This window comes from Topomyia yanbarensis, chromosome 3 (genome assembly GCF_030247195.1).
Source record: "Topomyia yanbarensis strain Yona2022 chromosome 3, ASM3024719v1, whole genome shotgun sequence".
NCBI classification, from domain to species: Eukaryota; Metazoa; Arthropoda; class Insecta; order Diptera; family Culicidae; genus Topomyia; species Topomyia yanbarensis.
In genome coordinates this window covers 108,583,416-108,611,279 of record NC_080672.1, presented here as the reverse complement: position 1 = coordinate 108,611,279, position 27,864 = coordinate 108,583,416, and the positions used below count along the sequence as shown (strand labels likewise).

The following is a 27,864-nucleotide window of genomic DNA, read 5'->3' as shown; positions in this document are numbered from 1 at the left end:
CGTACAACACTACGTCGAGTTTAACAATATTTAGCCAGGATCCTATGGTATAGAGTTCTATGCAAATGATTTCACTCACACTGCTTGGGGGTTTGTTTTCCTCCAGCTGTCATATGTACAACTGTCAGTCAATTTAAAAGTTTGCAATCACTTGCCTAAAGTATTTACAGTTACAGATTGTCAAGTACTCTATATGTACGAAAACAATACCATTGTACATGATTGGGCATATTAGTTCAGTGGCTGAGACAAGAAGACTGAAAATGTTGATTTAAGCATTAAAATGGGTTAGCATTTGGTCACAATGTCACATAGAAATACCTCTTTTATCAAGCAATCTGTAAATGTGGTAATGGAAGCTCAATTTTAGTCACGCCATAAATATTGAAATTATCAAAATTAAATACATACAAAATGGCTTCAAACGTTTTTGGGCCAGCATAATGAAAAAACACCCCTACAAAAGCAGCCCCAAAAACATCCCCTACAAAAACGCCAAATACAACAGATTTAAGCGACTGAAAGTAGAAGTCGTAACATACTTCAAAAAACTCGCTTTAAATATATTAAAATGGAATTAAATTGGACACAAACTTAAAGCGTAAATATCGAACTGAGATCCTTAAGTATAAGAATAGCTTCAAAAGTTCTCACCAGAAAATGTCGGCTAGGATGAAACTCCAGTACAGAAATTAAAAATTCGTTCACAGCGGAAATCAGTATGTATATTGTAAAATTCAAGATTGAATGTTGGTCAAAGAACACTACTTTGGAAGAACAATGTATATTTTTTACAGTTTCGATACTGAAGGTTTTTAAGGCCAGGTTCCTCTTAAAAACGTGTTTTTTTAAAAACAATTCCATTTATTGTTCCAAAAATATTTCAAAATTAAACTTTTTGGAGATAAAAGAGCATATATTAAACTACTTTAAAACATTTTTTATTATGGCGTCTCTTAAAAAAGCTGCTCAAACTCGTTTGATTTGTTGGTGAGTGTCATCAGTTCGTGGAAACGAATCATTTGAAAGCAAAAAGCAAAACAGTTTCAAATTCTGTATCGAATTGGCTCTGGTCGTCACTAGAATGAAATATTACCACCGAGAAAAAACAAAATGATGAATTTTTATTTATTTGTTAAAGTTCAAAAAGGGGTCGAAAATTGGTCTTGCGAATGATTTTTCATGATCAATGTGACTAAAACATATTGATTTGCAAAAAATTAAAAATAATTCAAATACTTCTGATAGTTTTTCAGTAGATAGATTTCATGGCACTGGATTGTATAAGATTCAATGGTCCATATCTCCGGATTGGGAATTCTGAATAAAAGAATTCGCAAGTTCTAAGCATATCGACACTAAATTGGTCTGTGTTAAATCAGACCGGACGCTGCCAAGAAAAGAAGAACGGAACCAAAAAAGGTGAATACAGAAATCAAATGAAAAACTAAAGACTGCATTGTCTATTGATTAGCCATTGTTCAAATAATGGGATTTCCACAAACATTTCATAACTTTTTGAAACCATTGTTTCAAAATTATTCTTATATTCGTCTAATTTGCTTTAATAATTTTTTTTCATTTAAATTATTTTTGTCTGCAATTTCAATCCTTATACTTATTTTCTCAGATTATTAATTTTATGATTTTTAGTCGTTTTGTTGATTTTATGCGTTATTGAAATAATTTTAAGTATATCATCGTTTCATTTTAATCATTTATTTCATTCAGTATTCTTTTAATTCGTTTTGTTCGTTTGAGTTATTTTTTTTTTCATTTCATCTATTTTATTTGTTTTATTCTTTGGATCAGTTTATTTAATTAATACATTTAAATTTTTATTCAATTATTTTCCCCGTCGAACCTTTCGTTCATTTTCTTCAGTTTAGTATTCTTACTGTTTATGCATTAATTCATTTTAATCATTTAAAGCAAATTATTGATCTGACGCACTTCAATTTATTCTGATTCTTTTATCTTTTTATAAGAATTTTTCTATTCAATAATTCAATTCATTTCAATCTGTTTATTTCCTTTTTATTCATTTTATCATTTCTATTCATGTTATAATGTTTTTTTTTAAATTTGATTTATATTATTAATTATATTCATAATATTTATTTATTTCGTTTATTTTTTAAATCTTGTTTAATGTCATTCATTTAATTCATCTTATTCGTTTTATTCATATTGTTCGCTTTATTCGTTATATTCATCGTATTCATTTTATTCGGATTATTAATTTTATGGGGGGAGGGGGGCTAAGGGTTTTAGCGTGAAAAAAAGAACTTCTCCGCCGATTTTTTTAGAAATTTTGGGTGGAGTGAATTGATTAAAACTTTTGTACATTGTACATGTAATTTATCATTTCAATAACATTCTGTAATTTTGCTATGCAAAAATATTGACAAGCGACTCGGTGACGTAGTTTTTTGTAGAACGTCTCTGGAAAAACACGATTTGCGGTGTTAGCTTGCCATTCAAAAACTACTCAACCGATTTATTTCAAACTTTGCATACACATTCTTTGTAAAAAATACCTAACCCCTACGTTGCGTTTTCGAGATAATTTTTCAATTAAGGGTTTGCACGATTTATTACTTATTGTGCATACTCGAGAAAGAAAAAAAGAAAATTTAAACCTTTAGAAAGTATCTGGTCTACATATAGTTTTTAGTAGTAGTAAAAGATATCCCCACATGAGGATCGCCAGAGTCACAATCTTCTTGAGCCAAGAGAGCGTAATGATTTGTCGCTATAAGTGACGTGTTTCTTTTAGTATTTCTACAAAAAAGTGAGTAGAACGCGGTGCATATCACAATAGGAACATGATTTTCTGCGCATTTGTCACACCAAGTCTTATTATTACAATGGCCGATTTGCTCATATTTAGTGCAGTGCTGCAATACATGACGCGCGGTACAAAAAAAACCAAACAGGCTAATAATCCTTATCGAAGATAAGGATTAAATGAAGAAGCAGTTTCACCAAAGGTCACACAATATGAGTCTGAAGGGACACACAATTTTGTACCGTCCAGTGCGATTGCCATTCACCGAAGCAAGTGGTCCTTCAATAAGTCATCCCGTGTTTCGGTAGATCCACGCATGAAAAACTCTAATCGGGAACGACACCGTCGATCTCAACTTTACGAGTAGACATGCAGACGCGATAGTATTTCATAGAAGACTAGTCACCAGTGTTGCTTGCTGTAGACAGAATATCACAATTTGAAGCTTATCTGGACGAACTTTCGAGATATCACAGTTGTATATTTGTATCCAGTTATTTCAAAATCTTTAAAACACTTAGTTCAGAGATAAGATACGGCCCGATCGAGTTCAATGTGTTTGATTTGAAAAAGAAATCCATTTTATCATCTGCTGGATATTTACAGAAAAGTTTATTTTAGTTAAGTCCAGCGCAAGGTGAAAACATGCAGACTATGAAGACATAAATTACGGAAGATATAATAAATTCAATGACAAGTCCGAGCATAGTACAGCAAAAATGTGTTCACCTATCTTTACTCGATGTATGACTGGATGCATTCGATTTTCTCAGATATAGGCGCCGAAGCATGTGTAAAAACCTTTATCAATAACAGATCACAAAAGCGCATTTGTTTTAACTCGTATGTACGAGTGAATATACAATTCAAGATTTGCGGGTTGAATTTATATGTAATTTATAATAGCACTGAAACACGAACGAACTTCAGTTCAATCTTTTGGAAACCGGGGTTTTCCGTATTTTTACAAGTTTCATCGGAAATAAATATCACGGTTGACGAAAGGACCAATATGCAAATAAATTATTCGGATTGTTGTATGATAGAGGCGGGTTGAATTCCGTAATAAATTGTTAGTTCAGTGAACCGATATGCACGTAAGTTTACCGGAACAATCCTCCGTTCGTCGCATTTTAATACCTAGCCCAGCCAGAAATAGACTTCAAAAGTACGGTTTTCCGCGTCGCTTTCGGAAGATTTTCTCAAAATTTCAATTTTTCAATGAAAGTCATACGTGTACTGCAATTTAATGAAAATTGTTTAGAGTTTCTCAGACTCATTTTGAAATTCTGCTCAATTTTCCATCGGTGTATGTCACCCTCCATGCACATTGTTTGAGAATATAATAAGTCTAAGGATCTACCAAATGGAGTATTATTCAACAATTTAATTTCACCTGCGCAGAGGGGTAGCGTGCTGTTGGTCGAGTTGGATCTTGTCAAGAACGCCAGCCTTAGGAGAGTGTTGATAACAGGATAACAGTGTGTACATGCTAAATTATAATTCGAAAATCGAACTGCCAAAGAAAGTCAATATAAAAACCAAAAAGCGCAAAGCTGAGACTCCGCCAAAGACACCGGAACACCACGCAAGGGCCCCGAGTATATGCCTAATGAATGACATTTCCAATGAAAGCCGTTCGACTCTAGTCGGATTTTTCAGAGCTTAAGATTTAATATTTTAAACAAACCTCTTTTTAACCTGTTTACAAACATAAAAATATATTAAATTTTGAATTATTCAAAATAAAAGTTAAAAGTTTTGTCTAGCTCGGCGACGGGTATACCACAGAAAGTTCGAGATTTTATAGACAAAAGTATTACCATCGAAAGAACTTTCGCCATAATCTGAACATTGCACAAATAATTCAAACAAACTTTTCCCTGATGCATAGTTTTCCAATTTGATATGCTTTAGTTCAGTATTCTGGAAAGAAAAAAGCATATATCTGATCTGAAAATTATCCAAATTTGCTATATCGATCATTTTGGATGCATGAATCCAATAAATTGTAAAATAAATCATAATTTTGATTTTTTCTATATCTTTCTAGTGGCGGCATACCGTTTCTATCAATGCTTCACTAAACAAGGTAAACAATTTTTTCACCTGTATTTTAATATACAACTATTAAGCCTTCTCCTTATAAATATATGGATGTTCGATCATTACAAACACACTTTCTTTGTTACAAATCTACCAATGATGAACTGAAAGGCAAACATACCAACACAATACAGTTTGTTCTTTCTCCAAACGTTTTTCAAACAAACGCCCACCATATGGGACACCGTTTCCCATTTACTTCTGGCCTCGACAAAAGGGGTCCCGATGACTAGTATTGTTTAAATTAACATTCTCGACCTAATGGATTCTTAAGATTTTCCACCGCACATTTCAAAACAATTTCCATCCGGGTACGACACCACCAACGCTTCAAGCGGGTTTCGCCATGGTATTTTGGAAATCTCTGAGAGAAAAATTTACAACCTTACAAGGTGCCATATATCTTATTAGCTGTGTGTACACAGCATGCGTACAATGGCTTCAAAGTGGAAAAGTCTCGTCAAAGCAAAGAAAAGAAACTCGAGCAGGAGATCTATCATCGCGTGATCATCGAGATCGCACAGCCGACGAGCGGGAAGGCCATAAAGATTACTCAAATAGATCGCCTCGCCGGAAACCCCAGCTAAACTCTGGTCGATTATTTAAATAATTTTGTTAGACAAATGGTTGCATACCTCTTTCCTTTCGGCTGCTCACATTGCAAAGTGGTATCGTTTCCATCATGTTTCACACACCGATATGGACGGTGATGATGTTCAACTCAATCGGATTGGAAATTTCAAACAATCTAACCAAACCAAACAAGGTTGGCTGCTTTTATGCTATAGCAAAATGCTGGTCTGTGATCTTTGGCGGTTAAGCAAGCGGGGGAAAAGATGATGATTGTTACAAGACGGAGACCGCAAACAATAATAAAACTAAGCGGTTGACATAAATAGAAGATACACGTATGTTCAGCTCATTGTTGATACTTCTTACGATCGTGAATTTCTAAAAATAATCAGTTGAAAGAATCCCATCAAATACTTGTAATTAGAAATGATCGAGTTTGATCAGCTTAAATGAGTTGAGAGTTTCCCAAATTCATTGGGTTGAGTTATGGTTCTTCTATTTTGAAATTCTTGTGTTCGGGTCGGGTCGGGTCAGGTCGGTGGAGCAACGAATTTTCAAATTCGCGATCAAGACCAAATTAAACGAATATACGAATTGATAGAAAAATATCTGCTGAATTTAATTATGCTGACCAAAAATACTATTCACACCAAGACACACAAAAATCATTCCAGTTATTATTCCTGATTCGTCGCTTCAATTCTAATTGTGAAATGTTCGCAGACAGAAAGTCGAGCATCACTTCCATATATACACTATCCCGAACAAGCACTCTATGCCATAAATCAACCAATACAGCACTCATAAAATAATCGATGTCATCTTCTAACCCCTATGGTTATTACATTTTTACACATCCTACCCGACATCGGTTAGCAGCCGGCAGCCGACAAACCGGCACTCGCCAGCCCGTTGCCTGGAACAATTCTAGCAAACCCCCGAGGGAAAAATCAAAGAGACACTGTGTCCTTCCGAAATCACGCTGCTGCTCCGATGCTCGCTCAATTGCCATTGTACCGTATCGAGCCGTTTGATGACACCCAACGTACCTAGCAGTCGGTCGGATGAAAATTATTTATGAATTTGTTTTGTGCTAATTGAAATTGGAAAACCGCAGTCGCACGCTTGTTCATTTGTTATGTTGTGTGTACCGACGAAAGATCCATGGTTGAGTTGGACATGGGAAAACCTTTGCCGGCTATGGACTGACTCTCGCGTACATCGAAACAGTTTCCTACCCCTAGTAATTTGTCAATTAGACCATTGTTAAAAATCACTCCAAAATCAGTGCACACCGGTTGCGGCGCAGTGCAAAAAAAAACAAGGGGACAATCGACTCTTCAATAGCTGACTGCAAACGCAAAAGCGCAGCAACGGCAAGATCATAAAAACGGAAAATTGTCCTTTCATCTTCAACTCTCCCTCTCGTTGTCGTGCCAGGGAATCGAATAATGAATGACTTGTATTTTATTATATTTTTGTTGTTGATCAATTCATTCCGGTGAGCTCTCGTTTTTATTGCACTTATTATGTCGCTCGGGGACTGAAGTATCTTTACATCTTTGTACCCGTCTGTACTGTTGCCCCATGCACTGGTACATATACAAATACAGGATACATTGCAGGGCTCTTGAAAGTGAGAGTTAACACGCGTGCTACATTCAATGGGACAAATCCGAGTGTCTCGTTTTGAAAAGTTTTGAAAAGATCCTATGTCTGCCATTCAGCTAAACAATCAGAAAGGTAGCATCAAAGCAAAATCTCCATGTTTCCACTCTCTTCAACTGACTTCAACTTAATTTGTATGAAAAGACCATCACTAAAAGGAACTTTATTTACAGATTTGCTTAAAGCTCTTATTATGAAACAACATGTTTCAAACTTGTAGAACACTGTTAATCACTGGTATTAGCCACGTAAGGGAGATAGATATATTAAGATCGAAACTAATTCAAAAGTATGCCATAAATATTTATACACAATCCTCTAAAAGCTACTGAAATGAGCTGCTCATATATTTCGATAGTTTTTAGAGACATTCTGTTTTATAAATTACTGAAAAAATGGAAACATTCCGTTTTGGTAATTATACCATTAATTGTTCCTGTTATGACAAAAGTGCGTGGTAAAAAAATACGTTCATTAATTCATAAACAAAAAATCACGATCACGTGAACTGAGCGATTTACGAAAATTGTGACCAGGTTCCTGAAATTATGAATAATAATCCTCGTATTCATGAAACTATGTGCATTTTTAAAGAACTAGTTCGCGCAAAAAAGGTACATGGCAGCAAACTGCAATTTTTGGTTGGGTTACTGTAGTTGTTCCCTGGACATGTTTTGTTATTGTTATGATTCTCATTCATACTTTGGAGATACACTGGTTTGTAGTATATCAACTAAATCGATGGTCATGATTTCAGGAACCTAGTCGTGATTTTCGTAATTTGACATCACGCTACTGTGATATTTTATTCATGAGTTAAATATCAGATTTTTTCTGGCAGAGTTGCACGATTTACGTTCATGATGTCAGGATTTTAGTCACAATATCCGTAATTTATATTCACGCTTTCATGATATTTTATTATCGAGTTTCGCGTTGAATTGTTCTGGCAGAGTAGTGCGACTTATGTTCATGATTTCAGGATCACAGTCACAGAATCCGTAATTTCTATTTACTTTATCGTGATATTTTAGTCACACGTAGAGCGATTTGTGTTCATGATTTCAGGATTATAGTCACGATTTTTGATATTTTAATTATGAGTTATGAGCAATTCATGATATTAGAATCTAAGTCACGTTTGTCGTAATTCATATACACGTTATCGTGATATTTTATTCTTGAACTCACGTTCGAATTTGACCCGTGAATGATATTAGAATCTAAGTCACGTTTTTCGTAATTCATATGCACGTTATCGTGATATTTTATTCTTGAACTCACGTTCGAATTTGACCCGTGAAGTAATGTAACTACTGTTCATGTATAATTATTATCGGATTTTCAACTCGGAGTAACGTGACAATATTATTATGTTCATAAAATCGTAACTGATTCACAGATTCTTGTTGTGCGAACAACATCGCGAACAAGATTCGTTGCTCTATAATATATTATTGATGCTCAGCGCAGTTTTCGTTTTCTTTCCAGACATTACATTGAACCTTATCGAATGAATAATGATGTTCGATGTCCTAATAGTTTTCTTATATCTACTACTCGTACCTATTACTAATCGCTATAGGCTGTACATAACTATATGCTATTTCACAACAAACCCCAAATTTTGTGAAATAGTTCACATGAAAATTTCAAGACCATGGGCAGATCTGTATGAAACAGAAAATGATTACGGATGTCTACTAAACATCACAAGCACTCAAGATATATCGTGAATCAAGTACTACGAACCAGTTCACAAACAGGGATGCCATTATGTCAGATTTATCTGGCACAGCCAGAGTTTTTTGCAGCTTCCAGATAAAAAACCTCTCATTCTGCCAGATTTTTGAATTATAGAAGTGTTTGCACACACATTTTGGAAATTTGGGGCATATTTTCCCAAATTTATCAAAAATCGATTGATAAATTTCGATAACTTTGAGGTCGCTGTTAAGTGACAGATTTTGCCAGACATTTTTAGATGATCTGTCAGATATTCTTTTAAAAGTAGTGGCAACCTTGTTCACAAATCCACACAGATACAAAATTTCATGTAAAATTATGCTAACAGTATGCACATAAAAAGAACGCGACCAATAGTGAAAAATTATGCGTGTGATTAATATTACATTGGCCACAGATCGTGCTATAAATAACTTACGTATGTTTTGGTGACCATACTGGCATAAAAAAATTCCCGATGGATAAAACCAGGACTTGAACCGATAATCATTGACTCACCAAAGGCACCCCCATACTGACTGAGCTGAAGCGACACATAATAACATGATTGCAAATTGGCGCATAAAAGTTTCGCTTGAACGTGAACAATCCAACTGCATTGAACTGCGGCTCGTGCATGTATGCGTATAACAAAGTTAGTTTTTCTCAGCTCAAGACCGTTTCGTATAAAATCGTGTAAAAATAAGATATTTTGGCTGAAAGTTGAATGAATACCGCATAAGTCTCAAGCAGAATAATGTAAATTTGCATGATTTTCAGGGTTCATTTTATCTGCATGATATGTAGCGTAAATTTATTCGTGAAACATAATTACACGAATTGCTTTCCTGCTATATTATGAAATACGCTTTTGTTTATTTTTATATTTTTTGCTGTGCATGAATAATATTTTATGATTTTGTGAACTTTTTAATGAGCACGAATTGTTAGTCGTGAAAACTTCTAGAAATCATGAACTAGTTCACGAAGACATGAACGATATTTTTTTGATTTTGTGAACTATTTCACGGCCACACGGTCCTGTGTGACTATTATATTAGAAATCAGTTCGCGTTTCCATGAATAAGATTTCATGATTTTGTGAACTATTTCAAGAGCATGAATGGTCAGTCGCTGGGAATCATAAATTAGTTCACGAATACATGAACAATGTTTTTCGATTTTGTAAATTATTGCTCGAGCTTGAGCGGTAGGTCGTGACTAATCTACTAGGAATCATGAATATAGTTCACGAATATATAAAAATTATTTCATGTTTTTGTGAACTATATGAATCATGAATGGTGAGTTGTAACTAATTCTCTAGAAATCAGGAATCAGTTCACGTTTACATGAATAACATTGTGTGATTTTGTGAACTATTTCACGAGTACGTATATTAAATGATGACTATTATAGTTGGTTTACCACAATAGATCTAAATACTGGTCGCAGTGGTTCGTCTCCAACAAAAAATATATTTGGAATCATGAACTAGTTCACGATGATTGAAAGGGTCTATGAAAAATATTTCGGGTTTTGTGAAATAGTTCACGAGTAAATATGTTTTCCACAAGCTATGAACAAAATCACGAATTAACCTTTGGTTTTATGAATAAAGTTCATAAAGTTGTGAACTAACTCACGTGCAGAAAATCGATTTAGTAATGGTAGGGTGGAATCTGTGACTGAAGTTCACAAAATAAAAACAAGTATCACCACTAATAAAAACATTTTATAAGCGTTACTGGCTGAAAATAGAACATAATTAGAAAACACATGATTTTTGTTCATGGTTCGGTTTTTGTAACTTAAAATGTGATTATTCCAGAATTCAAGGCACTTTGACGAATTTCGCGCCAACTCGAACAAATGTTGGCTGCACCTTCTCAGATGTTATTGAAACTTTCTGTACATGACTTCCGACCCACCGCGGGTGGCAGATACAATAATTTTTCTCGAATTTTCACAAGCTTACAATGTTCCACGAATGTGTTCAGTAGAAGAATCCCTCTAGAAATATATAATGTTCTCATTAATTGAATAATGAGGTAATTTCTTAATATATTTTCAATGTTAACCGATTTTCCATACTTCCAACTTTGAAATTTTTGGAGGGTCCGTAGACACAATCGATCGGTACCAAAATTTGCACAATTACTAAGAGCCATAAAAGGAATTAGTAGAGTCTGGTCCAGTCTACTATGCACATACTCTGGGCAAACGCCCTCATGTCAATTCTGTAACCAGACGACACACTACGGTAAGCCATGGGCCAAAGCAAGAAAGGAAAATTTATTTAGTACAACCAACTCTAACAAACGACCTTCGATATCTTGTGATACACAAGAACTGACCAAAAAATAACTGCCGGAAAATCAATATTCCACGGAATCCCCAAAATCATAGCTAACATACGTAGTAAAGGTTGAAAAAATGCAGGAGATGGCTGTATGAGAGTCACTAGAAAACACAAAAATCATCGTCTAACAGTGATAAACAAAGCTGCTATCGCGACGACCACATGGCAAGGGGTCCCAGAGGCCCGGCTATTTATAATTCTCTAGTTGCAATGAATTAGTAATTTGAAATACAAATGAACGATCGTTTTCGGGCTCTCGATTCTCTCACTGATTAAACAACAAAAAAGAAGCTTTCATTAAGTCTTAGGAGCGATACTTCTTGAAGTCACATGTTTAGCTTGCATTTTTGAGGGTTAAACAACAAACAAAGCCGTGTGATTTTTACATATTTCCATTATGCAAACAGTAAAAATAATAAAACTAGTTTTAATGGTTGCTCGGCAGATTTTGCGCAAGCGCTTAGCCGTTGCACTTGGAAATCTGTTTACGAGGCGAGGAAATATTTTTCCTCGCCAACTGCGTCTTGGGGGTCGTTCACGTCTATCTTTCTATTGTACACTTCCGTGTCATCTTCGTGGTTGCTGCCTTTATGCTCGCGAACATCTGTTTTTCCCTGCTTTTTGCGCATGCGAGTGTGAACTTCCTCGATGATGGTAGTGGCTGTAGATGTTGAGGTGCTTGGCGCAGCTTCTGCCGCTGCCAATATTACCTTAGCGGCTTCTGAGCAAGGCAGTGATGTGCCGTTTTTTGACAGAACTGGCATGTTAGTTTGTGCTTGACATTTACAAAGAATTCTCTGTGTAACACTGCTATCGCATTATGTTTTGTACTGCAGTTCCAGGTAGAAGGAAATTGATCGGCCCAACGGCATTCGAACAACAAAAATACTCTTTTTTATTCAGTTCGTTTATTTAATAGGAACAAATGCGTTAGCTTGGCGGTGCCAAATTATTTTCTTTAACATTTTAAATATCTTAAAACTAAAAGGTTGCAATGCACAAATATTTTTTAATATAGAGAGGAACATTTTTGCAAAAATACTATTTGAATTACCTAGAAGTAGTTCATACATGTGTCCTTCGGAATCGATTCCATTTCTCTCTGTCATGAATCTTCAAGTAGTTTGTGTACGATCTTGTAGGCGAACATTGTTTTGAATTATTCAAAATAATTGGTTCCACTGGACCGCTTTGATGTACGCTATCAGCGCTGAATGCCTGACATGGTAGAACATCTAAAAAAGATGACTTTCGTAATTCTAACCTCCCTTTTCACCATCAGAGAAGATTCCACATCATAAACGCTCGGTCTAATGCGAGTCATCAATAATCACCGTATTTGGCCGGATCGCCACTTCTTGATTCTGCGATTCACTCATCTCGACAGATTACTAAACTAGAGTTATAGTAACAGTTTCTTTTGTTATTCAGACAAGATACATAATATAAATGCAACTATTTTTGTCGTTCGCTTCGGATTGGCTCGGGCAGAAGTATAAGCCACACTGAGTTTCGTGACCATTGACTTTCGTGGTCTTTTTCTCAATCATTTATTCAAATCATTCAAATTAAACGTTTTTATCGCGTATTACACGACTATTAAAAAATATCACGGTTGTCCGATTAACAGCGCTTTTAGTGCGGAACACATTTCTCACACAATAATGAAATAAAGTGTTAATACACCCTGAACAAATCTTCTGGAACGAAGATACATCCGTCTTTACGCTTTCGAATTGTCTCATTTTATGTAACCTCCACCCGCTAATCTTGAATTGAATGTTTGCGAAATCAGTTGTAGTATTGGGCGATTTCCCAATAATTATCAATACTATTGAACCAATATTTGAATAACTAACACATCGATACATTTGAAGCACCAGGTGTTTTATATCGACAAATTCCTTATTGATTTTAGAGGGGCGGAACCCAGGGCAGGGTCCTAGGGGTCCGGAATTTGAACCATTAATAAAAAAATCAACAAATTGGATCAAATCCTGTTCTCAAATCCTACTTCTCGTAACGCATGGTTATGAAGTATCAACTTTACCTATACTCAGCAAAACGATTGATCAGAAGATCTGAGAATACGTTGTCGATTCTGGTCCGCAAAGCAAAACTGTTGAAGTCAACAACCAACCTAATATTTGCAAATATATCTCCAATTGTGCGCTTTAGTGCGAGCACTGCTCCTAAGCTTGTTTATTGCTCCAAACCACAACGATAAAACTAATAAAACTTCAACCGACTGTAAATTGTTCCATCTAACCCTTTCAACCGGACTGCAGCAGGGCAGCAATCGTAATAGTTTGCATTATTGCGCCTCAATTAACGCTAATTAATTGCTTATTAAATTAGAAATTGCAGCACTGCTACGGTTCCTGTCCTAGGGTTTGAATATTAGCATTGCATCGAATTAGCCGCCATGTACAAAACGGCACTAACCTCACGTAGACCTAGTTGCGAGAGAAGCGATGTTTGGAATTGATATGCACACTTTCGCCAGGGCTCATTAGTGCTGAACGGTTGTAAAGTTTTATTGTTTGATTTGCAGACCGCTCTTCGGCTTTGCGGCGCGCAACTATCGGAAATTTCTCAACGGAAGGCATTTCGGAAGAGGTTCAAACAAAGGAAGAAATTAACTTCCACTTTGCTGTGGAAAAATATGAACCTTCGTCTAAAAATAAATCGCTTGTAGATATTCTTCCGAAATATATCTGAACCGCTTTGTTCGTAGATAGTATCGTTTAAATCAACAAAAATGTAAACACTTAGCATGAAACCATGCATTGCTTCGGACTTAGCTGCAATTTCCATTCCGAGAGCGTAAACAATGGTTGAATCTAAACAAATATCTCGTGGAATTCACAGCTGCAACCATATGGTGGTTGGCTATGGCGTTAATCGTTGTGTCATATTTATGTTTACGTGAGTACCGATTATAAGTGCAATCTAATTTACGAAGTTTTGTTCTTTCACCCGAAGTTATGGAATAGATCTATAGTTGAAATGGAGCGATGGAATGGGTATAAATAAGATATTAGCTTCCCTACCCTACCAGTTCAATAAACTGCTGCTGGACGAGTTTGTGTTGACTCATTGAATGGATTGAGATTTTTTGCAGCGTATTACAGACGGAGTTGAGCTACTGGTATTCCGAGAGTACCTCAATATCATATTTACTTTTTAAATGTGCTATATTATGCAATTCTATTTTGTATCATAATAAAGGACATTGCATACTAATTACAAATCGATGGCAATCGTGTTTAGAAACTATATAACGCTTTTGTTTCGGTACGTTATAACGATCAGAAAGACATAACAGAAAGCTATCAAATTTATATCTCATGTTGATATTTATTACTCACTGTGTTATCTTTGTGATATCTCAATCAGCAAGGCAAGAAAACATATATCAAGATTATATCTTCCGGTGATATCATTGGACTGCTAATATGATATTAATGTACGCATATAACGATGATGTTATAATAAGTTATACATATGTTCTTTCACAATTATCTTTGAACGCTAACGGTAAACTGTAAAGCGGGCAAATGACCATATGGTTAAAGCTCCAATAAACAAATCAAACAATCAACTGTGAATGATTATTACATTACACAAATAACCGTCATTTACTATTACGCTGAAGTCTCTTTTCATGCGTCGTTATTCAACTTTTTAAAGCAAATTGTCGAAGTTTTAGACGTAACTTGTCAGTAAGGTGTTTGACTTACTTGGTTGCATTTTGATTATAAGATTATGTACTTTCTGAGACACTCGTATGACACACAATTTCGAATATGGTTTCAATCCCCCTATTCAAATTTTTTTGGAATCGTAAAGTTATCAACAAGATATTTTAAAGTTTATAATTTTCATATAAAAGTTATTTTGAAAAAGATGCAGGAAGTATCAAGCACTCCAGATTAAATAATAAAACGCGAATTGAAATAAAAAAGCATTTTAAAACTATTTGTTATGATTTAGTCAAATGGTTATATGATTAATTTTCTTTTAATCGATTGTGCATATTACGAAAACGAATTTTCAGAGCTTAAAAACTTTCTGATGTATACTGATTTCTACAATATCGTTATGTATTTTGAGGATCTTCGAGGATCTTCAGTCCGATTTCTCCAATTTATGCGGGTTTTTCATGAACAATTAAAATTGGCCAGTTTGTGCGTTCTCCGAACTACCAAAGCGTTGCATTTTTTTTAAACTTCGCATAAAAATGTTTGAGTTACTTGTTATTGTGTTATTATTGATTGTTATATCTTTTCATTCCACGTAAGATAAGTTTGACATTTTACGGTTGAACTGACAATTACTTTGAATGCGCAATGTTCTAATGTTTCTGCTGTATTCGATGGTTTTCGTTCCTCTTAAAAAAATCATCGAGCTAGCAAATTTTCGTAATAGTCAAGATACTTGATTCATTTTGTAGAAAGTTAAAACAAAATAAGGCGACCTGTTCAAATTGTTGAAATATTAATATTTGTTAGTATGCTGCATAAAGCTGGCCTAGAAAGCTGGTATTATCGTTCGCTGTTACAATTTAAATGAATTTTAAATAATGCTTGAAGTAGCTTTAATGTAAAAATATTGAATAATTCCCCTTAAAATAAAATAAAATTTAGAATGGAAAATATATTTTAGAAAAACATGAAATATTCTAGAATTCGTCACACCGAAGAATCCTCAACAATTTCTCAAATTTTCTGATTATCTGTTATAATATCCGCAGTTGATAGATTGCATTTGTATTTCTAGGAATTATTAGGTTGCGATCTTCCCCATATTAAAAGTGCTAATAACAAAACCTCTTGAAATTTCAAAAAGCAATCCTCAAAACTATGGTATTTGTTTATTTGAATCTATTCGGAATCATAAATAACATTTGCCGTATTCTCCGTTAAATAATGTACGTAAATTATCCACTCAATGTTACCACATCGCATCGACATTATTACTAGAAATCGTGTAAAACATGTTAACGTACAAGAGAAGCGCCGATGTGCACTATTCAGAATCTAAAAATAGCCACTTTCCTAATCTGCAAAGATACCATAAAGCTATTCAGTCTATCGTAATATAGACAGCTGTAGTAGTGAGTAAAACTGCATGAAAACAAAGCGTATGACATAAGGAAAACAAACAGTCCTTAGGCTTTGGCAAAGTTCAATGTGTGCGTTCTGGAAACAAGATGCATCTATAATCGTTTTGGTCTTGACGGATGCGAGGAATATTATGCTAAAATTAAACATCAGTCGAAAGCAACGTCTTTGGTTCATGCAGGAAACATCCACATAAAACTCAGAATACCCAGGTTCAAATCGCTATAATCCACAAATAACCATCAGCGTGTCATATATTCGTAATAACCAATCAGCCAGCAGGTATGCAATCATTTGACCAAACTATAAAAAGCTTTTGCTACATGAAGCTTTTTGCTGCCAAACGAAAACGCCTTAATGTATGCTATATTTTTCTATTCTATTCTATTTTTAGATCTGCACGCTAAATTTGTTGATGCTATATAATAGGTAATACAAGCTATATTGGCCGTGGGAGAACCTAACAAAATTTGTTATAATTCTGATAGAAGACTATCACAGGTTGTCATATTTTTGATATATACTAGAAGAATTTCTGTTATGTTTTCTGTTATTTTACCAACTAACGAGACCAGAGTTATTACACAACTTGTTATCATAACAAAGTAACACAGTCTGTAATAATTTTGCTATTTCTTTCTGATCGGGTTGCTCCTGAAAAACGTTAAAATTTGTGTCGGTCGGTACTGTTATATGCTGGAAAATATAAACTACAATCATTGTAGTGAATAAAATCACCCATATGCTAATTATAAATCCTACAACCATGATGGTCCCGAAACAATGACAAAAACCCATAATGCCCACAAGCTCATGGTCCAAATTCACATAATGTTTTCATAGTTTTGAAAAGGGATCAACCTATAAAAACGTAATTATTGTGGTCCTGTTGATCCCACATAAAAACCATATTTAGGTGTATTCATGAGACCATTTGATCATGTTTTAATGGTTATGAAATTTGACACGAACACAATTCTTACGGCCTTTTTAAGTAGAATTCCAGTAGAATTAGCTCGGGTTTTCAGCTAGAAGCCAAGATAGCTAAATATGATCCAAGCCTCAGGTTCGGAGTCCGCAAAGAAACTAAAAGCGAAATACTTCCATTTTATTTATTTTAGTTTTTTTATACTACTCAATGCGTGAGGTTCACAGAGCCACGAGTCTTAAAGTTTTTATAATATCCAAAAAAATAAAAAAAAACGCTATAAAATTAATATATGTTCGAATCTAATTGAAGCCATTTCCTGCTGCGTATTGAGATTCATTTCCTGGCGGTGAAGTTTTAGCCACTTGGTCCACTGCAATTTAGAGGTCAATCAATATGCCGTTATTTTTGTTATTAAAGTGACAACATTGGAATAAAAACACAGGTGTATATTAGAGTGACAGAAAAAATTTACCCCCATCGGCCCGCCCCTGAGTCGATTCCTAGTCCCACCAGGAGTGTCTGCTCCGAATTTGAGCCAAATCGAACAAGTCTAGCTACCGGACCAACGTGCTTGAAGTTTGTATGGGATTTTTCGACAATTTACAAGGAGAAAACCCACTTGCGAACATTTTCACCGCTAGGGGGCACTGTATACATCAGATTATCACCAAAAGTGAAACTTAAGAAGATAATTCTATTATCTACAACTTTGTTGAAGACTGCAAAGCGATCTGACTCGAACAAGAAAAGTTATTAAACTTATAACGAAGTGATGTCTGAGTCAGTTTTGCATGGGGCCTAGCAGTGCATGGTAGTGTATCAGTATTAGGTTCTAACAAACTAAACATTTTTATGGAATAATTGTTAGATTTAGCTCAATAGTGTTTTCGGAAGAATTGTAGTACATAATACGAGTTATGTTTTGGTTAGAAAACTTTAGTTCCAGCTGTAACCGCATAGATGGCGCCAACACTAACTTTTCAACGGAGAGAGATAGAAATTAGGTGTCTTCTACAAAGTTGTAGAACAAGATTTTTTCAGTAATTTTGCCAAACATCTCGATATTCTATCTCTCTCCGTTAAAAAGTTAGTGTTGGCGCCATCTATGCGGTCACAGGTGGAACTAAAATTTTCTAACCAAAACATAACTCGTGTTATGTACTGCAATTCTTTCGAACATACTATTCAGCTAAATCTAACCGTTATTCCACAAAAATGTTTAGTTTGCTAGAACTTAGTACTGATATACTACCACGTACTGCTAGGCCCCATGCAAAACTGACTCAGACATCACTTCACTAAAAGTTTAATAACTTCTTTCAACAAAGCCGGATTGACTAGCAGTCTTCGGCAAAGTTGTAGACAATTAAATTATCTTTCTTATTTTCACTTACAGTGATAATACGATGCATACAGTGCCACCTAGCGGTGAAAATGCGAGCTAGTGGGTTTTCTCCATGTAAATCGTCGAAAAATCCCATACAAACTTCAGGCACCTTGGTCCGGTAGCTAGACTTGTCCGATTTGCTTCAAATTTGGAGCAAGTACTCCTGGTGGGACTAGGAATCGACTCAGGGGTGGGCCAAGTGAGTTTTCAAAAATTCATTATTTTTCTGGGCACTCTAGTGTATATGGATAATGATAGAATAGAGGTAAGACTACGGGCCCTATTCTCGCCGTCACCTCAGCGAGAAAAACGATCACCGTAGTCACTTAGGTGATTACAGTCACCCAAGATGACAGAAGTCACCTGACAAAGCGATTAAAAGAGTCATTTTCAGTGACGCAGGTCCCCTTGAGATGGTATAAAGTGACTAAATCCGCACCCAAAAAATGTAGGTGACTAGAACGAAAAAGCGTTGCGATTTTTTCTGGAATTTCTTTTTGAAATTTTCGGGCAACGTTTCCTTTTGGATAATGGCAATTGCGAAGTTTTTGAACGATGAAAATTGAAGATTGACGTCAGTTCGAAATCCAAGATGGCGGCTTCCGGTTACCACAAAACACTTAAAACTACCATCGATATGAATGTCATCTGAAAGTTTGTGATTAGTAGAAGATGAAAATTGATTATTAGCGCAATTTTGAAATCCAAAATGGCTGCTTCTGGTTAAAAAACACTGAAAACAACCGTCAATATGGGTGTCACTTGGAGGCTAGTGTTCAGTAGAAAACGAAAATTGGAGATCGGCGCCATTTTCATAACCAAGATGGCGCTTTCCGGTTATCACAAAACACTGAGAAACGCCATTAATATGGGTGTCATTTGAAATGTTGTGACTATTAGAAGACAACTAAACTGACTTTGCTACTATGCCTTAATTGCCGCAAAGTTCTACTATGTAAATTTAGTTGGCTATTTTCGACAAATTTAAGACTACAAGAAACGAAAGCAATGAAAGGGAAAGACGAATGGATATTGCAAAGTGACGTCGGCAATAAAACATGATGAGTTATGTTTTATAAACCAACATGCGGTAGACTTGAGTGCTACGCCTAACTCCCACCAGCACAAGGCAAAAGATTCTTCACATTTCCTTCGCTCATTTCCAATTGAGCTTGCCTAGTCCTAGTTTTCCATTCTAAGTTTTATAATTGATTCGCTCTAGACTACCTATCCCCCTTTAAATTTCATAGCTTTCGTTTCTTTTAGTTTTATTTTCCTAAAATAGCGAACAAAATCAATTCAGTAAACTCACTTTGTCACTTTGTCTAGATAGAGCTGTGTAAATGGGCGAGCTTGACAGAATATTTTCTAATAGAGCTCAGCGAATGGGCGCATAGAAACCCAATACAGTGGCAGATCCAGGGGAGGGTCCGGACCCCCTCCGAAATTTTTGAACTTGTTAGGAAATTTTAAATTAGTTTCTATCTTAAATACATTCTAAACTCAAAATTATTCAAAACCAAATTTAACCTCCAAAACTGATTTAATTAAATGAGGTTATTACATATAGCGTATTGTACAATTAGTAAATTTAAAAATCAAAATTTCAGACCCCCTCCGAAAAAATTTTCTGAATCCGCCCCTGACCCAATGCAAACAAAAAGGCCCGCATATCTTTTCTTCAAATTTCATGAAGTCATCGTAATTTTCGAATGTTTGTGTGCAACAACCACCGATTAGACAGGATCACAGTAGATCAGGCATTGCATTTATCGCTCATATGAGTAAATGCGCCTGGATAGTTTGCTACTGCGACAATAAAAACTCACATTTTCACACGAAAAGTTATTGGCACTCACACAACTTCTCCGGATAAATACAACGTGTTATTTCTCCGGATAAATAAAACAACCGATAAAATTGGACATCAGATAAGCTACTTCTGGCGTGAGTGAGAGAGAATTACAATCCCTGCAGTAGATATTATGTATCATTTATATAATAGAACTGTCATTTACAGAAATTTTTAAAGAATAATAACCATCTGCCCATTATGTTTCACTGTATTATTTTCTTTGATTATAAACCCAACTAAAATGCATTTCAACTAAGTCTATCTTATAGTATTTTAGTCACATAATGTCAAAATAACAAAAACTCAGTTTGTATACATTTTCTATTTAGGCTCTTATAAACGATATATCGTCGCTGTTGTGCTATCTTATGACAAACGCCATTTTGGGGTAAACTGAGTTAGATATGCCACATTACTTGTTTGAAAAATCTCTACAAAGTGGCGTTTTCAGAATTTTGAAATTCTGCTTGGTTACTTAGATATAGCTAGAAACATGATAAGAAATTGTGAGTTTTTTGCTTCAAATCACTATATCTAGGGATTGGCTCAAGTTATATTGAAGTTTTAGACGGTTTTATGTGTGAAAATGTCTGAGGAACACAATGGCATAAACATTTTTGAAAGAAAATTATACGAGTTGTGAGAAAAACACAGTTTTACTTTTGAACTGGAAATAAAATATATTTGGCAACACTGTAATCGAGAATAACCATTTTTTCTAGATTCCCTGACTCATTTCCTTTAAAATGCATTTCACCGAATGTTTATAGACCATATGAACCCAAAGATATGAATAAAAGTTAAAAAGTGATGATTTTTTTCTATGGAAAATTTTCCATGCACGATTATGACACGTCATACAAATTTTGTCATCAATACACGCCTATGACACGTGTGAGTGCGACTTTTGTTTACATTCATAGTAAAAACTCGCAACATAGTCAACCGATCTTCGTAATATTTGAGAGATTAATGCAGAACAGATTGAAGCATCAATTGTCTTCTTTGGATTGTTTATACCATTTATAAGTTTCAAGATATTCAATCTCAAACTTTAAAAATCGTTTTTCTCGAAATGTGCTAAATGGCGCTTGTCATAAGATAGCACAACAGCGACGATATGTCGAAATCTCTTTCAATCCTTCTCAAACGACAGCATTGACAGTTGACGCGTGATCCATTAGTATCACTCTGACAGATAAATGGCAAATAATAGACAATAGAGCCCGACTTCTCACTAGACTAATCCACGTGCAATTGTGTTAATGCAAGATTGAGGTTAAATCAGAGGGATTTTTTGACGAATGAGGCCAAATCAGGTGGGACAACTTGCGGGTAAGATGTTATGGAGAATGCATCACAATCTATAGCCAACTCATCTTAGGCAAACCAATCTAAAAACAAACTTCAATTCCACCACTTCAACCACAAACGCTTTCCAAATTTGAGGCAGTTGCTCAGGCTACAATGATGACTGAAAAAGCAGCATCCAGTACCTCAAAATCAATAGCCAGCGCCACCGACGAGGAAGCAAATATCAGGGACGGGACAGCCGATGTAGATTTTCTTTTTCTCCTTCTCGATGTTGTAGTTTTGTTTTGTGTAGTCATCCTTGCTTTTTCTGATTTGTTTCTATGTGGATCCATCGTTCATAGGAAAAAAGTGAAAAATAATTCGTTCTAAAGCACCTTGGATATAGCCAGCATATAACAAAACTACACACGCGAAAAGAGTTGTTCACATGCAATAGAATGCGAAGTACGCGAGATCCGACAGATAATCAATATCAATGGAAATGTCAATTATCCTACAACTTTCATTATAATGACGAATCATTCTATTGACGGCGCTATTTTAGCATAGTTTGTCCTAAAAAATTATTCTTAGAATAAATTACGAGTTCTTAGTTGACGACTAGGTACATGAAATTTTAGTTGCGAAATTAATGATGCGGATTGTACACGTTCAAAAATCATGTTGTTGATAAAACAAAGCATGGCAAATTCGCAGCGTTCTTTGAGTGTTTGTATATTATTGAGCATGCAACATGCTTTATACGATGGAAGAGGAAATGTCGTCCAGTTTAGTTTACGAAGTGCGTGCAAAAGAAATTATTTTTTTCGAATACGACAGTGTATGGGTTCCATACTACGCCACAACATTCCCAAATTAGACAGATGTATTGTATAATAATTTTATTGTATAAGGATCTTCAAAATTGTAGCTGAAACGTTTCATAAAGCCCATCATACTATTTGTATCATTTATTGTTGTATTGTAATGTTCCACAAATGTGAGATGGGAGTCTAAGATTACGTCTAAATCTTTTACAATTTCGCATTTTTCTACAAGTTGGTTGCCTAAGTGTATGTCTATGGGAATATTTGAAGTTTTTCTGCTGAAGGTTATTGATTTACATTTATTTACGTTAAGTTGGAGTAGACTGTTGCTACACCATGTGTGGAATAGATTGATTTTGTTTTGAAATACTTCAGCGTCTTTGATATTTCTTATTTCCATGAAAAGTTTCATGTCGTCTGCATATATAGCACTTTAAGAGGCTTGAGTATAAAGGTAGTGTCATTTATGTACAAAATAAAAACAAGAGGACCTAAGTGGGAACCCTGGGATCTGCCAGCGGCGACAGCAATTGGTTCCAAGAGTATATTCTGAACTGTTTGCTTACGTTTCGTTGAATATGATTGGAGCCATATCAAGAGTTTATTTTCTATGCCATATTTTTGCAGTTTGAAAAGTAATACGGTCGAATGCTTTACTAAAGTCTGTGTAGAGAGTTGGTTGCCGTTGTACATTGCATTTACAGTAAATGGTACAAATTCTAAAAGGATTGATACTGTTGAACGGCCTTTATAAAAACCATGCTGCTTACTTCTTATTTGATTTTTGATTTGCTGAAATATTTTGACATCTACTAGTTTTTCGAATAATTTTGGAATGCATGAGATAATGCCAATCTCGCAATAGTTTTGGATGTCCGATTTAGTACCTGAATTAAACATTAGCACTAAAAAGATTGTTTCCGTATTTCTGAGAATGTTCCATTTTTCAGTGTCATGTTAAAAATATGTAGTAATGGTAGAGTGAATTCTTCTGCTAGATTTTTTTTTAAATATTGGTGAAATTCCGTCAAGTCCAGGCCCTTTTGATGCATCTAGGTTTTTAATGCAGTGGAAATTTCGTGTTCATATGGTTCGAGGACGGAAACGTATCATTTCCTTAAAGGTAGCTTCGACGATTGACAAAAAATGCCTTCTTCAGCATAATCGAAATTTATTCGTCGGGGGTAATTTGATACCAACACCGGCCGGCGCTAGTACATCAGCCGGTGTGTAAAGGAAAGAGGAAAAGATTCTAGTGAGTAATTGTTTACATGGTTGCAATTTAGTACGCTGTCTTCTGAGCGGGCGAATGATCTGTTTACTTTGATTTGTGTTCGGTGAATGTACATACGGTACATAATTTTCACCAACCAAAGCATTCGTTTGTGATAAGTGGGTAAATTAAAGGCTGAAGTTGGCATTTTTTACATTTTCGAGAATAAGTGTACTGCGTAATCCATGTGGTACATTTTTTCTTGACATTCTCATTCAGAGCAAGCATAGAACCAAAATTATGTTTGCAACTGACATAAAATGAAATTCGCTACACTTTTAAGCTCTCTACAAACAACATTTGAGATTATGTTTGAAGTACTGTTGAACATTCTGATTGGAAAGAAAATTATTAAAAATGCGTCAAACATTTTGAATTGTGTTTTGAATCCAGTACCTCGATTCATTATCTGAGAATATGACTTTAAAATATATGAGAGTTGAAAATTCACCATAGCTAACTTATCAACTGTTCAGGATAAATGTTTTGGGTTTTCTCGTTCTTCCAGCTTAATGTTGATTATTGGTTCCCAATCCTCATCACCCTAGAATAAAAGATCAATAATAGCATAATTTATTCCATTAAATATTATGCATTGCATGCCCAGTGGATTAGACTTTAGTACCTGCGGCGTCTTTTTCATTTATAGTTGCACTTTATTATGCGATTTTTATAAACCTTTTCAACAAGCGACTGAAACAACGATAAGCATCAGGGTGCTGCGTGTAACATTTCTACCTTTAAAAGCTTTTGGACTTTGAGAGAATTGACAGAAAAATATCCACAGCAACAAAACAGTCAAACACTCACATTTTGCGACAACAAAAAAGTCAACTATGTACATTAAATCAACTTAATATAACTTAGAAACACCTAGTCATACCAAAACTTCACCATCAAATTTCCATCCAAACCATCAAACCACCCTGATGATAAACATGCGATGTTCTGGAAGCGGTCACTTTATGGCACTCATTCGCGTAGCTCATTGAATGCACTTCCTTTCTCTCAATAAATTCTTTCCACTACCAGTAAAATCCCGCATTCGCAGCCCGAAGACAATCGCCACTGAATCTCGAACCGATCATCGTCTTCATTACTGCTTTCGGAGGGCTACTTACCGACGCAACGCTGGTCTGGTCACCACGGCCAGTCAGTCTCGAGGCACTACTGCAGAGTGAATATGCATTCATGGGCGAAGCCGTATATGCTGTTTTATGATCATTTAGTACATTGTAAAAGTTTATTTTTACAGCCCTTTCGGAAAAGGTTTTGAGCATGGCGGTGCGTTTTAAACCATATGAAAGGACGAGGTTCTATTCAAACTGACGGATATGCGGAGAGTATCTTAAGAATGTTAAAAGCTTTTAGAACTTTTCATCGAAAAACTCAGAGGTAAATATTCCGAAAACCGTTCCTAATATATTTTGTTATAATAAAAATCAGACAACGACTAGACCGTCATCCCTTGCAGGTCCGAGCGCTGACCACTAATAAATTGATAAAATATTTGTGTCACGTACGATTGAATTTTAACTGGTGACAAAATTTCGCGTACGTGATTTCAAAACTGGCGCGATTTGTGCCATTCAAAACGTAACTGCAGCTTCTGTTTGCAATATGTGCTGCCACATGGGATAAAGCTACTGCGAGAATTCCCTGGAGGGGTTGAGTTATTGATATTCGAACTCAACGAGTTCACCACTCTTCTCTACGCCGCCGTAAGCAATAGGACTCGACTAGACTAGGCACCAGTCTGTATGAATCGCCCGCCGTGCACAAATAGCGCTGGGTTAACATCGTCAATCGTCAGTGGCATCAACTAGCACACATTGCCATCGATCAATCGCGTGGTGTGGCTCGATTCGCATATGCATCACGGAAAAATTAGATTCATTTTACCACTGATTGAAAACCGAAATTGGAAATCTTCCAAACATGCAAACAGACTTCGCCTCGTTCCGTTCTTGGCAACGAACACCACATCTCGTATAGTCCCCTCCCGCTACCTTCCTTAGCTAATGACCTTTGGACGGAAGTTGGCTTCCAACGTATGACCAATGACAATCAACTAAGCAGCTGGGACGAAAACATTTTTATAGGGAAAATACTCGAACTATTCTATCGTTACCGTTGACATTGGTTGGAAAATCATAGTAGATGTTAGTAAACTACATCGATATACGGTTGAGGCAACCAATTGATAACACGCTCTCATTATAGGTATTTCAAATACAAGAATGCACTTCTAGTACCAAATATGGTAACGGGTACAGATTTGATTCAATGCGAGAGCTCAGTTATAAAATTATGTTAAAAGTTTTTGTCAGGGAAATATTTTTATTGATACCTCCAAAATGCAAATACACTAAAAATAATATTTTTCGTGCTTAAAAAAAATAAATATTTGATTTTTGATAGTTGTCGAAGGAGACGCGTTAATAACTTATAAAAGGAGCATAATTTAAAGTAATTGTAAATTGTTTTTGTTGAAATAAATATACAAATATCTCCAAAGTTATCACAGTTTAGAAGATTTTAGTTAAGTTCGAAATTGAGCTTTTTTGGAGAATAAATTGCAAGGTATCTACTGAACAGTTTTGGAATTTCTATTTTTTATGTTGATGCTACATGTTTCGACTTTTTAATTTTAATTTTGAAGACTAGAAAAAAAAAACATTGGCGACCTTGAAACATCATTCATTATATTGATGTTGCATTGGTCCCGCTTAAGTAAAGTTGTGGCTAGTTGGGTTATTTGTGATCCTAAATTTCTTATTTTGCATAATCATAGTTAAGTTGGCTATGTTTTCCCGTAACAGTTTTTTATGCATGTTGTAAAGTTCTTTTGTGCAAAATATAGAAATCGAACGATTTTTTTTAAATACTGCATGCAAAACCTTCAACGTCCTTTTAAAAGACTGCCCTTGATTCAAAATGGTCTGATTGACTGTGGAAAATGTTTAGTCTTCCATGCCAGCGAAAAGTGTAACGTGTTTCATCGGATTCGAAGAAAGTCGGTCACGATTTGAAAAGTGAAAATTCGGGCAATTCCGGCAAAATTCTGCCCGGAATTTCGCGCGGAATTTCAAACGGAATTTCACTGGGAATTGTGCATGGAATTTGGCACGGAATTTTACACGAAATGTCACGTGGACTTTCAAGCGGAATATTTCGCGCGGAATTTCACACTGACTATCTCGCGGAATTTCGCACGGAATTCGCACAGCATTCCGCACAGAATTTCGTAGGGAATTTCGTACGGAATTTCACAAGGAATCTCGCGCGGAATTTCGCACGGACTTTCGCGCGGGATTTCGCACGGACTTTCGCACGGAATTTTTCATGGAATTTCGCACGGAATTTCACGCGGAATATTTCACGGAATTTCAAGCGTAATTTCGCAGAGAATTTGGATCGGAATTTCACACGAAATTTAAAATGGGCTTTCATGCGGAATTTCACTTCGAATTTCGCTCCGAATTTCGCACAGAATTTCACACGGAATTTCACTTAGAATTTCGTGCGAATTTAGCCCGAAATTTCACACGAAATTTGGCACGAAATTTCACACTAAATTTCACGCGGAATTTCAAACGGACTTTACTGTGGAATATCGCTCAGAATTTCACTGGGAATTTCGCACGGCATTTTACATGGAATTTTGCACGGAATGTCACGCGGACTTTCACGCGAAATCCCGTGCGAAATTTCACTCGAAGTTCTCGAAGAATCTCGCGCGGAATTTCGCACGGACTTTCGCGCGGGATTTCGCACGGACTTTCGCACGGAATTTTTCATGGAATTTCGCACGGAATTTCACGCGGAATATTAAAATTTAAAATGGGCTTTCATGCGGAATTTCACTTCGAATTTCGCTCCGAATTTCGCACAGAATTTCACACGGAATTTCACTTAGAATTTCGGGCGAATTTAGCCCGAAATTT

At 35.6% G+C, this 27,864-nt stretch overlaps 1 protein-coding gene across 4 annotated transcripts in view; it reads left to right on the top strand.

The window, feature by feature from the left end:
- The window catches only part of LOC131690188 (protein Teyrha-meyrha), a 102,289-nt gene that overhangs the window by 29,151 nt on the left and 45,274 nt on the right, over nt 1–27,864 (top strand). For 3 of the 4 annotated variants that reach the window (XR_009305527.1, XM_058975763.1, XM_058975762.1), the window contains exon 4: nt 4,845–4,883. The exons of the other annotated variant lie outside the window; for it this stretch is intronic. Coding sequence is in view for 2 of the 3 variants with exons in the window: in XM_058975763.1 (XP_058831746.1) it covers nt 4,845–4,883 (39 nt within the window). In the remaining variant the exon portion in view is untranslated. The remainder of the gene's footprint in view (nt 1–4,844; nt 4,884–27,864) is intronic. 4 annotated transcript variants of the gene reach the window in all.